This window comes from Seriola lalandi, unplaced genomic scaffold (assembly GCF_002814215.2).
Source record: "Seriola lalandi dorsalis isolate HSWRI2012SDOR001 ecotype SW California unplaced genomic scaffold, Sedor1 jcf7180002054331, whole genome shotgun sequence".
In the NCBI taxonomy this organism is placed as follows: Eukaryota; Metazoa; Chordata; class Actinopteri; order Carangiformes; family Carangidae; genus Seriola; species Seriola lalandi.
The window spans coordinates 598,862-612,046 of record NW_019524884.1 but is presented as its reverse complement, the minus strand read 5'-3'; the positions used below and the strand labels follow the sequence as shown (position 1 = coordinate 612,046).

The window sequence follows — 13,185 nt, the reverse complement described above, 5'->3', positions numbered from 1 at the left end:
CTCCTCTCCTCCTCAACGTGCCTCCACCTGCTCCCTCCACTCATTAGGTGATGGTGTTGTGATTTCATGGTTCTCACCAGGAGGCTCCACAAGTGCAGAGCTGGCCTCAGTCAGCTGTGCAGATGGCTGAAGGGCTAATCCATGTGATATGAAATGTTGACACTGTTATAGTGTTATATGTTACAGGGAGGTACAATACTAGTGTGGTCGATAACAATAACAGGTGAGGGATATGAAGGGGCCAAAGGTGAGGGCTGGGTGTGTGTGGGCTTGTTTTACTATGTTTGTGAGATCTGGAAACTGGGAGCCCGTGGGTCTGACAGGTTGGCGGGGACTTAGACTGAGATGTCTGTTTGGAGGTCAAGACTTGGTTTAAGGGGTTAGGCATTCAGTTGTAATGGTTAGCGTTGTGGTAAGGGGCTTGTGAATGCATCGTGTCAATGACAGTTCCCCACAAATGAGCTTGTGTGTGTGTGTGTGTGTGTTAATCTTGCGTGAAATAATTCCTACAGTGCGTGCTTCAATGCATATAAACATACGTGTATAAAGCAGCTTTTAATTCTTGATTTCAATGCTTTTATCTTTGGTTTTTTACTTTTGGTTTTATTTTCTTTTGTCTGTTTTATCAGTTTTATTGTTTTGACATACAAATTTGTAATTCTCTTGCCTTGCTAACTGACACTTTACCTCTCTTCTCTGTGTCTTTTATTGATTTGTTTTATTTTTATGTATGTACAATACTTTGTAAGTGTTTTGAAAAATGCTACATAAATAAAGTTATTATTATTATTATGGACAAACTCTTTGTTTTTTTGTTGTCAGTGGAACTTCTTTATATCACAGAGATATTCCCAATGAAACTGCTCAAAGTAAGATCTGTGGATGATCTTCAATAAACAGGACCACACTTCTGGAAAGACTGGGTGAGTTTATAGAGTATAATTTTTCAGTGCTGTGATGAACAGAAACAAAATTTACCTCAGGTACCTTAAGATCTGTGTTTTTTAAGCTACAACTTAAACTCTAACCACACTCTTTGTTTTAATCGTGGTATGTATTCATATTGCAATATAACTATACAAAGTTTACTCATCATAATAGTTGAGAGTAATAGTGTCTGACTGCCAACTGGAAGAAGTGGGGTAAGAGACAACGACGGCTAATGCAGAGAGAAGACATACGGCAGCCATTTCCAGAGTAATAAAGCTGTGGTGCTTCAGTCATCAGTGGACATATTGTCTGCTCTTTATATGTCAAAGAATTATGAAATTCCCCTCCATCTATAAATCTCCTCTGACCTTTATTCTGTCATAGCCCTGTATCCATATGATTATCTGCTCTTCCCTCCACGAATAGTAAACTTGAACCACAGGCCTCCATCACTGATCTACTCTCGCTGAAGCTCTTAAATCCATCAGAGTGGAGGGGAGTGTTGGTGATGGGGTGATTTTACAACCAGAGTAACAAGCAGTCCTGTTGGAGGGGATGCTTTCGTTTATGAAAAGCAAACATTTTTTTGCTGATGAGCAATTAGGAGGAGGAGTTTGTGTTTGGAAGCTGTAAATCGCTGTCTCTGTTGTGGTGATGTGGACTTCTTCTAGAGATTGTAGGACCCTCGCAAAAGAGTGTAGTCAGGCACGTACTGTAAAAACATTTCCCCTATTTCACATCATACAATCATGTCATGTCCATCACAGTGATTGATTCTGTACAAAATAAAAAAATAAAAAACTACTAGCTACTTAAATCAAGCCCAAAGACATTAAGCATGGACTGTACAAACATTTCTAGAGTGGGCAGGCTGGATACAACCTTATGTATCAGGGGAGACTGGGAACGGTTGCAAAACTTTTTGCATTTCTCCAACCAAACTTTTATATATTAAACTAATTACCCATACCGTTTGAAGATGATTACATACGACAATTCATTCACAATATTATTTTGTATGGAAGAATTCAGATGTTGCAACTGACTCCAACCCTGGGGACAGCTGCAACACGGATCAGGGACGGTTGCAACATTAAATTTTCCCTTCTGTCTTCGTGGTGGGAGGACGGTCTAACTGAGCATGTGCAGTATGAGTTTTATCACTCCAGTATGTTTCTGATTGGAGGAATAAGACTTGTTGCAACCATCCCCAGTCTCTGGTAATGAATTACTACAATTTAAAGTAGTTATCATTATCTGTTATTTTGAGCCAACTATTTCACCCATTTATAAATTCAGCTATCTTTTTCTAACCATTTATCCGTGCTAATTATTTGAACTTTACTTTTAGCTACTTTTGAGAGCTAGTTCGCTGTCTCTCTCAACGGAAGCACAGTGTCACAGTTGACTCAATGTGTGGATAGACAGTATATTTTAGTCAAACCATCATTTTTTCAAATTAGCGGAGGTACTCTTAAATCTTTCTTGAAGCCCCTGGCAACTGCTCAAGGACCCCTCAGGTACAAGTACCTCTGGTTGAGAACATATAATTGAAACTAATGTTTTAGAAGTTTTGTGAGACCCAGAAAAAAAGCATGTAGCCTGTACAGTCAGACCTCTTCCACATGTGCGTCGTTTCAAGTGCTCTTTCTCTACTTTCTCTCAGACAGTAGGCACAGCTTGAGTTATTACGCTTTGACCATGAATTACACCTGACAATAGAAACTCTAGTCGGATGTTCTTTTGAGAACATTTCATGTTCAGAGTATTGGACATGATAAAATTTAAATAAAACAATGATGAAGATCCATGTGTTGTTCCTGTATATGTGTGCATTTCACTGTCAACCCTGCCATGTGTGTCCTCGAACAACACAAGTGTAAAATTAAAACCACACAGTGTGCATCACTGTTTCTGGATTTCCATAGGCGACTGTTGCCTAAATGATTAAATGTATGTATGTGTGTGTGTGTGTGTGTGTTTAGAGGCTGCTCTGAGAAGCTGAGCACTGCAACAGGAAACACTTAGAATTGTGGCTTTCTCTAGATTACATTGGTTGCGCTGTTGCCAAGACAACAGCAATTAGAAAAGACTAGGTTACCAAGCAGAGAGCGGTTATGTTTCCGTAGCAACCAAGGTCAGGGAGAAGGCTCTAGGTTTACCTGTATGGGTTAGGAATAAGACAGATACAACATATTTGTTTATTGTTCTCAGTATGTGGAGGCATCAGGTTCATGCAGAATCTATTTTCTGTTTGCAGTGAAGACGGGGATGCAGTAACTTTAACTCCACAGTGTCTTGCATCCTTATTGGCTTTTAAACATCTGTGGGGAAATTGAATAGCGAGATAGTTAAGTAGTTTAGAATTGAAGGGGAATTAAGTCTGACATTTGCTACAGAAAACTGGAAATGTGTCACTTCTGGCGGCGTAGATGGTGCAAACACAGAACCCAGGACATATGAGAGGAAGTGCTAACTCACCTTCCCAGCACCATGTACACCAACCTGCACATTTTCTATATACAACCTGTCTGCAGGGATGAGGACGACAGACAATGTGTCCTTCTATATGTAGGGCTGTCTGTGCCTGCTGTGTGCGCTTCCTGTAATTAGTTGATTATCACAGCATGTTGTCACACACCAGCTTACACAAACACACTATAATGACAATGACATACCGTGGCCTCCTTAAGCCTTTATCTTCAAGATAGTATTTACTGTGCTTATGCAAAACTAAGCAGCTGCGTAATAGTCAGCGCGCTCACACCACATCGCCCCCCACATCTCCACCTCCCTCTGTCCTGCTTTGTCGACCACCGTCTCTCAACAATTCTCCACTTCTTTCATCTCTGCATCATCTTTCCATCCGTAAATACCTTCTTCCCTCTGCCTTAAACCCATGTAAGTCTGTCTCTCTATCACACACACACCTCCACTTTGGTGTGTAACCAGAGGCTAGGAGAACACTTAATCCCTCTGCACCTGCTTTCCATACCACCATGACCTCTCTGCAGCTGCCCTGGGTGTGTGCCGTTTTGCCTTTGTTTGTTTATTATACATGCGTACATGTTGATGTATTAGTAACTTTGCATTCATGTCAGGACTGGGGGGGTGGGGGTGGTCAGTCCATTTAAATACTTGTAGATTTGTTTCTATGTGCATGTGTTCGCGTTTTTAATAACACATTTGAGCTAAACAGATGTTGTGTTTGTGCACTTTAGCCTGCAAAGCAGATGGACGTGATATAAAATAGCCCCATTATGATCCTATACACTGCAGGAGAACAGACTGAAGGGATCAGTATTCAAATTAAATATGATGACACTTACACTCTGTCATATCTGCTCTCCGTATGTGGTACACACGTGTTAAAATCATTTCAACTTAATTGTAAAGGCACATGGATACTGTCTACTGACTGTGTGGCTAGTTAAGGAATATATAGGCAATAGACAAAGTATGAGGAGAAAAATACTGAGTCTGCTAAGTAAAATAAAACTACTTCATGAAATGTTTGCACTTGTTTTTCTGCTCCAAACCTTTCCCACTCACGTGCATAAAATAATCCTCCCATGCTCTCCTATGTGCAAGCTCACACACACAGACACAGTGTATGAGTAAACGTTTTCTCCTACATATAAGAGAAAATACACAAGTCGATATTTAGAGGTGGGAAGCAGAAGAAAATACCCATTCTACTTGCTTTTTCCTGTGCAGCACTGAAGAACTCTTATGTACAGTTAAAAACTTGTAACCTCAGCAAAAACAAACAAAATGTATACAAGTTTATTGACATAAAATATATACAAACAGTAAAATGTTTAAAAAAAAAAAACCTCTTTCCACATCCATGTGAGAAAAAAAGCAAGTTCGTTGGACAGCTGATCATGGACCAACTGGATAAGCAATTCTGATATGAATGCGCAGCTTTCAGTGAATGATAGAAAAAAAAGAGGAAAAAAAACACCTTTGGTTCCTTCTAAGAGGTTTGGCTACCTACGGCTTCTTCCTCTCTCGCCCGTCAATCACTCTCTCTACATCTCCATTTACACTTATTCCAGTCTCTCCTCCCTACTGGTCCCTCTTTGTTCTGTGGAGGAAAGGGGAAAGAGAAGGCAAAAGGAAAAGGCAGAATTGCTGCCCGAGGGGGAGGAGGGGTGGAGCTGGAGTGACCACTGTGTGATGGAGGGGGAAAGAGGAGAGGAACAGTGGTTTACATCAGGAGGAGGGCGACTAACAGAACACACTGTTTTGTGCTTCCTGATGGAGGATGTGTTTGTTGTATTATCACCAATAGCTGCTAACAGAAGCCCGGCGGTCCTGCATTTTGTTTCCAAGGGTGAATCCACAGGCACTCAGAGGCTCTTAGGCTCTGCTATCTATCTATGCATGCAGAGACACACACACACACACAAACACACACACACACACACACACACACACACACACACACACACACACACACACAAGCTCCTCACGCGCAGACGTGCCTCATGTGGAAGTTGACCACATACTCTGCGTTGGTGCGCTGGACAGAGATGGCGAAGGGTTCAAAGGGGTGGAAGGTGAAGGCGACCAGGCGTCGTACGGCGTGATTTACCGGCCGTCCCAGCAGCCCCGCCTGGATCTTAAACTTCAGCAGGCCGGAGTCACGTGCGTAAAACCTGGTGGGTGAGAGCGGAACAGACATTAACCGCATTAAAACTCAATGTCTAGTCCCGTCTGTGGCTTTCTGTTGGATAACTCATTAAACTTGTCTCACTTTGTACATTATTCATGGGCTTTTAATGATAATTCGATTCGATTACATCATTTGCTTGGAATTAGAAGCTCATTCACCCTGATGGACTCCGTACCTGATGGGGTGGTCTCCGCAGGTCTTGGGCCGCTCCATCACCGACACCCACTTATCGTCGTAACTGAAGAGGGAGAGGTCGAGGTAAGGGCTGCTGCTGTAGGACTGCGCACTGATGGGCAGCTGACCCAGCAGCCGCCGCACCGCCTCAGTGTGGCCGCCATATTTGGCATTCACTATGGTGTCCTTAAACCTGAGGTACAGACAGACAGACAGACAGACGGCAAAAAATTACAAAGTTAAACAGCATCAGGAATCGTCATTAGAGAATAATTAATTTCATTCCAAATTGTTTCATTGATCCTAAAAACATTTCTCCCCTTGGTTTGATTTGAAGTTCTGAGAGGGGTGAACAGCCTGGTTTCTACAGTAGCTGCTTGCAACCTTTGTTGCAACACATTTCTAGCACTCAGTAGTGACTCAGTGGTTTCACTTTCCCTCCTCTGTTCTCTTTATTCTTCAGTCCTCCAAATTCTACATCTATATTTTTCAAATATCCTCTCACCTTCTTTTGTGCTACAACATCTTCAGTCTTATAGGCCTGTCTGTTTCTCTGTGAACTAGGCTTCGCTCTTGGCAAGATGAAAGCGGTAGAAATTCGGTTTTGCTGAACGTACTCGCCAGCTTTCAGTTTCTCCTCTCCTTGGTCCTGACATCATTTTCACCACTCTATAATCTAATTCGAGCCTTTTTTCCTCATTCAAACTGTCCTTTATCGTCACCTCCTTCTTCAGCCCCCTCCTCTCTCTGCTCCTCCTCCTTCAGCCTGCACTGAGGATTTTGTCACCTATGCTGGCGAGTTGGACTGCCAAATTCAATCACAGCTCCTCCAGCCGCACTGACTGTCTTAATATCTCGTTCGTATATCCAGATTAAGTCCTAAAACTCCTTCCTCGTCCTCCAGGCGACTGCTGCTGATCTGCCTCCCCTTCCTAACCACAGCTTTCAAATCCTCCCTGACATTTGGCTGCACAATAACAGCTGCAGTTTTTTTCCTTTCATTCAGAAACCAACCCGACTTCACTATTTACCAGCACAATCATGGTCAAACTGGCAAAACATATATGTAGGTTTGGTAGAAAAATAGATGGCATTTTTATCCAATAATACGCCTCCGCAGTACACATGGTGTCACTCCCGTGTTTCTCCTCTCAGTACCTTCTCTGGACCTGCCGGGCGTAGTTGTTGGATGAAGCGGAGCAAGGGAACTGGACGGCCTGGCTGTGTAGCGTAGCGTTTCTGAACAGGTCACAGAAATTCTCAAACAGCTCCAGCAGCTGGTCCGAGGTGTTCTCAAAGACGGCCAGCACCTCTGTAGACACCATGTTGTACACGACAAAGAAGGACGGCTAAGACAGAAAAGGAGAAAGAACATTGGCTAAATATTCTGTAGAATTTTCTTCTTGAACGTGTGTTTTCTCTAATCATAACACAATCCTCCCTGTTCTGCAAGAATAAAAACCCTCGACTCATTAGGAAAAGTGAGAAAGTGAGGCATTTATTCTAGTATATCTATTATCTATTTCAGGCTTTGGCTTCCAGTGGCGTGTGGTGACTTTTACGGATAGGAGAGATAGGATAGGATATGTCTCAGTATTGTTCACCTTTCCCGGCTCAGCATGCGGATTGTAGTTGGGAAGCACAGAGGAGACGAGGGAACTTGGGTCTTGAGGAGTTGTAGCATTTATTTATTGGCAAACTAAAGTGGACATACATTGTACTGCTACATTCACAGCTATGCTGCTAACTCCTAACTCTCTGCTCTGGTCACCAGCGCCTGAGTCGCACATTACAGCTATAGCTAGCCACTTGCGTAGACTATACTCAATGCGCGTGTGCAAATGTCCAGAAAAAATGCTGCTCCCTTCTCTGCCCCAGCATTTGTCAACGAGACACCGAAAATTATCAAAACTACAGATACAACGGCTGCCAGTCAAGCTAGCGTTCAGAGTCAATAAGCCTGCTGCTGCCACAAGTGGGCAGTAAATTACATGATGGATGCAAACAGGTAACAGAGATCAGATGTAAGGAGAGATATCGCGTCCACTTCGGTATTATTCTAATTCATGTGTATTTTTAGCTTTAACTTGTCAACATACCGTTTATTCAATATGACAGGATAATACGGTATGTAGTCTTCATTGGTGAGATGAAAGTAACTAATCAGCAAGGACGTCATGGAGAGCTTAAGATTTCATGTAAATACGGTGAAAATTAATTAGATCTATTTACTGTCGCCATGAATGAGACACAGGACTGCACAGAATCTGTAGGAGAAACGTGTCCTTGGAGACCTGAAAGAGGAATCCTTTTAATACAGCACGAACAACAAAAGACATGAGAGAGGAAGGGGAGAGCAACAAAGAGAGCAGGGGGAGGAATTCAGATGTGTGTGTGGGCTTCTTTTCATATCCTAGTAGGGACTCTGAATACACACTAACCAGACTGCTTCTTGAAGGTAAAGACAGATAGAATTAGGTTTAGGTGCTATGAAATGCATTGAGTTGTCCCCACATGAATATAGAAACAAATGTGAGTGTGTGTGTGTGTGCGTGCGCATGTTCCTACCTGCGAGGGGTCGGTGACTCTGAGTGTGACCACATCTTCGCTGGTGTATTTAATGAAGAGGTGATGCTCATCCAGCAGCTGCATCTTCCACATCCTCAGCCTCCTCAGCTGATCAAAAAACTGGAAGAATCTGACGACACACAAACTAAACTGATCAATAAATGAATATCACACATCAGTAACATCATGGAAGTGGAACAGCCAGCTTTGGTAATCGACAATTAATTCCAATCTAAAAAAATGTATAATAATAAGCAAAATTACTAATTTATAGATTGTACAGTTCAAACAAAACATTAGAGCTGAAATGATTAGTCAATTAACAGAAAATTATACAGCAACTATTTTGGTCATGTGGTAGTAAACTGAACATTTGGGAAATTATACTGGATATTTTATACTGAATATGATACTACATTTCATTTACAAGATAAAAGCATATGAAAATTCAATTCATTTGTGAAAATTATTAGATCTACAGTGATATCTTTCAACTCTTATGATTTCACAGTGTACTAAAAGTAATTCCACTTGGGAGCGAAGGAACTTTAAAGTAGGTATGTGAGATGGTGAACATCCCACTTATTTATTTGATCCATAAACGCACTGTGCGCAAGTAACTTTGTTTATAGAGACAGCCGCCTCGAAGACGGAGCACGAGAGAGCTCTTAATGTGTTTTTAACCAGGACTGAATTAATGAATGGCAAGATTTAATAAACTGAGGAGCAGAAAAAGTTCTTTTCACATTTACAACATTGCCGCAGCTCTGCTCTCTTCTCAGGACATACACCGACAACCCAGTCCAGCCAGCCTGAGTATGAGATGAATCTGAAGGACTGACAGATACAAGTTGCTGTGATTTCTGAGGGTGCTTTTACCCCTAACCTGTTTGGTAGCAAGAAGACTGTAGTGCAGTTCATTTGGGTGTGAAAACAAACCGGTGAACTCCTGTCAAATTCAACTGCTGGTCGTGAACTGTTAAGAAAGAAATCCCCTGACCTGTACGAGCAATTAATGCCATATATTTATAGAAGATCATTTTGTAGCCATGGTAACATGTATGCACATCACCACTTGAGTGCAGAAACTTTCACCTATGAAACAGACTGTGAGCAGGAGTTGAAACAGAGGTGTGTTGTGTCGTACTTTCTTTATTTTCACAGTTCCTTAATAAAAAGTGGTTGAAAGGAAGTGACCACAGCAACAAATACACTCCCATTATATCAAAGGAGGTTTTGGATCGTGGTTTCAGTCTCAGTTTCAGAATCATTACACGTACCATTAAAGAATAAACAACAGTACATTCCTGCACTCTGCTGTAGGTAATTTCAAACATGCGGAATAAGATTAGCAAGTAAGTGAATACCACTGCGACCTGGATAAACACCACAGAAAGGCTGAATGGATGAGAGCTAGTGACCAATAAAATAATAATTTTAAAAAAAGATTGATAAGAGTAGAGTAATCTTGCATACCTCCTCTTGGCGGTGGCGCTGCCATCCTGCTCAGCCCTCCTCCAAAGATAGACCAGCAGCCTGTGCTTCAGGGAGTTAATGGTTTTGTCAGTGTAGAGGCGAGGGAAGCCGGGCTGGCTCTCAGCCTGAGCCTCTGTATAAACTGCTGAAAGAGTCAGCAGGTCGTCCTCGTAACAGAACCGCCCGATAGTCCTCACGTCCAGAAACGTACCTTCTGCAGTCACCTGGTTGTAAAGGTAAAAAGGAGATTAGGGGCGATAAGACAAAGTTGATGTCTGGGATTTCTCATCAGTTCTTTCAAGATCAGCAGGTCACATTTTCAAAGCACTTCAAGTAGCTTCACATTTCAAATCTACATGAAATCCCTTTCTGTTCACCTGAAAGACGTGTATGGTCTGCTGCTGGACCGATAGCACAGCCAGGATGTTCCTGTAGAGGTAGAGGCCCTGGTTGTGAGACAGGATTATCTTGTCACACTTGAAGGACCTAGTGTCACAAAGCCTGCCGGTGTGGAGGTCGATAATGTGGAGTGAGTAGTCTTCCAGAGGTGACCGGGGATTAGGAGTCACAGATTCATTGTTACGATACACCTGGTGGGAAACAAAATATGGATGAAAGATGCAGTCTGAGACTAACTATGGAGGTAAATTTGTAGTTTTCATTTTTTTTTTAGTTTCCTTGTAAGTGTGTAGTAAATTTGATGGTGTTGTTACCTCAAAGAAGTATGGTGGCGGCTCTTCTGGGACGTACACAGCCGACCCGACGATGACATAGCGGCAGTCGTCGGTGAAGAGGCTGCACTCCCTGTTTAGGTGTTCTCCATTTGAGGCCACATTAGTGACATGGAGCAAAGAGAAAAAACGCTCAAACAGACGGCCTCGGATGTTGAGGGAGCGCTGGTCATTGGCTGTCAGAAGAGTCTCTCCCTCTTGGCCTCTCAGCAGGTCCTGAGCTGCCTGGCAGCCTTGGTATTCATATATCTGGAGGAGGAACATTAACATTTGAGCAGTTTTTCCTTCATCTTTTCGTCTCACGTAAATTTGGTAGTTAGATGGACCGAGTACGTGCTTTTGACTGATGGGAAATAAAAATCATACAATATATGGCATTTAAAGAGTCTAAATCTAATGTTTTGAGGAGAAATATGGAAGAAATAAGACACAAAGTTAAAATTAAGGTTTCTCTCCTCCCACCTCCAGAGAAGTCTGGTCAGAGGAGAAAGCGATGAAGCAGCGTCCATCTGGTGAGAACTTCCTAAGGAAGCAGGGGGGCTTCTCCACATTGACCACAGTGAAATTGGGGAACAGGTTCTGGTGGAAGCAGCGCACTCTATACCAGTGAGCTCCAGGTCGGCCTGAGCAGATCCTGCGCCTCTCGAGACGATGGACCACATTCTGGTTCTGGATCCGTCTGGGTTTCAGGGTTGGAGTGTCCTCATCCATTGCTGCGACCAGAGAATGATCTCAAACCCTTCCTCAGTAGGTAGTTAGAAAGATGGTGAGTATGGTGAAAGGACTACATCACCAGCACAGTCCAAGTACCTGTGTTTTCAAGACAAAGTGAGATGGGATGGAAAAGATGAGGACTCAGCCACAAGTTGGACCTAACCCCCAGCTGAGCTTAAATAAAAAATAATGACGTTGTAGTACTAATTTTATTTAGAACATGTAACTTTGCATGTGTGAGTGTATATTTATTGTAAATGTCGAAGTTAAAAACGACATAGGAAACAAATAATGAACAGAAAAAAACAGACACAGATACAATAAGTTATCATAAGGATGTAACTTAAAGTTAGATATTCTCTTTACACTGCACACATGCACAGTACTTGGATGTGTGAGTGTCAGGCTGTAAATAAAAACAGCAGTATTTCAAAATTACATGATAAAAATGGCAATTTTTCATTTAATATTGTTAGTAAAATAATTTTAAAAAAGACTCTAACTAGGAATTACAATTTACATTTTTCATTTATATATACACACACCCACATTTATATATACCAATGATTAATACAAATCTAATTAATACTCAGTTACTCAGTAATTAAAGGAATGTTTTCTCGAAGCCAATATGAATTTAGTGATAGTAGTTTATAATAGTGAAGTATAACCTCAGTAAAACCACAACCACACACATTAATGTGAGCAAGACAGATTACACAACGTGGTAGCCGGGGTAGTTTTAAAGAGGATAAAAACAGTAGTAGCAGTGGTACTGAAGACAGAGGAACACAGAAACGTGACGTAATGTAACGTTGAAATGTAACGTTAACGTAAATCTACGCACAGAAATGACAGGAGGGACTTTTATGTGATTTGATTTAACTAGAGTCCAGAACCTGAAGCCCCTGGTGTGGGACGTGTACCACTAGCTTACCGAGCCAACTCCACTATAAAAAAAGCAGGTACCGTCGGTTGTATCAGTAGATATTTGACACAAAGTGCTAATACTCACTATCCCACCACCACAGGAAGATTTCTGGTTGCTCCAAGTTCAGCAGCCTGTGTTCGCAACGCCACATAAGTTTGGCTCACGAGCTCGGTAAGTTACAGTTAGCTTGTACCTCTCGTTAGTCGTAAATATCCACCTTCACTTATTTATTTAGTGCGCCAGTGAATGTAACTTATCACATTTCTCCAAATATCAGACCACCTGAAGCATTAACGAGTCCAAGGAACAGCGGCTATGTTTGTTGTGAGTGAGTCGTAGAGGAAACGTAGAAGAAGAAGACAGCGACGCCGCACTGAAATGTAGCACAGAGGATGTAGTTTTAAACAGCGCCAGCACATCCCCCTCAGGTGAGAAATGGTATTGCAACCTGCATTTTTGATAACTCAAAACACATTTAGAAGCAGAAGCTGAAATTATTGATATTATATTTGACATTGGTTTGAGATGACTGAAATAACTTCACTGAATTAAAAGTTTGCCATAATAGAGCTGCTATGAAAGGTTTTCTAACCTGTGTGTTCTAATATAGGACACACCAGTGCCCCCAAAGTTACTGAAACTAATATAATGTAAATACAATTCTATATCCCAGTGTACCATTTTACTGAATCCAATTTTAAGTAGGTAATTGAAGTGGACTGCATTTTGAGAAAACCCTTATGGTGGCCACACATGAGCAAAAAGTATTTCACTGAAGTGCCAATTTACTGATCAGTAGGTTGGTTTGCAGGTGGGGAGCACAAGTGCTCCGGCAAACTTTGAACATGATTATAATTGCTGCGACTCAATTGGCAGGGAAAGACAAAAGACCTTTGGCCACTCTACCTACAGTGTACAACTGTCTTGTTTGTTTATCCCATTTCATTTAATTGATTTGTTTATGACAGCACGCAGCACAA

General features: G+C 41.8%; 1 protein-coding gene across 1 annotated transcript; it reads right to left on the bottom strand.

The window, feature by feature from the left end:
* Positions 1-4,700: 4,700 nt before the first annotated feature.
* On the bottom strand, positions 4,701-12,538 carry det1 (DET1 partner of COP1 E3 ubiquitin ligase). The gene is made up of 9 exons (XM_023407214.2): positions 12,290-12,538; positions 11,023-11,370; positions 10,543-10,809; positions 10,207-10,419; positions 9,830-10,053; positions 8,354-8,483; positions 6,944-7,134; positions 5,787-5,978; positions 4,701-5,594 (listed from the first exon to the last, which is right to left on the bottom strand). The coding sequence occupies exons 2-9, from the start codon at positions 11,269-11,271 to the stop codon at positions 5,405-5,407; spliced, it is 1,656 nt and encodes a 551-aa protein (XP_023262982.1). The 5' UTR covers positions 11,272-11,370; positions 12,290-12,538; the 3' UTR covers positions 4,701-5,404.
* Between the last annotated feature and the right edge of the window lie 647 nt (positions 12,539-13,185).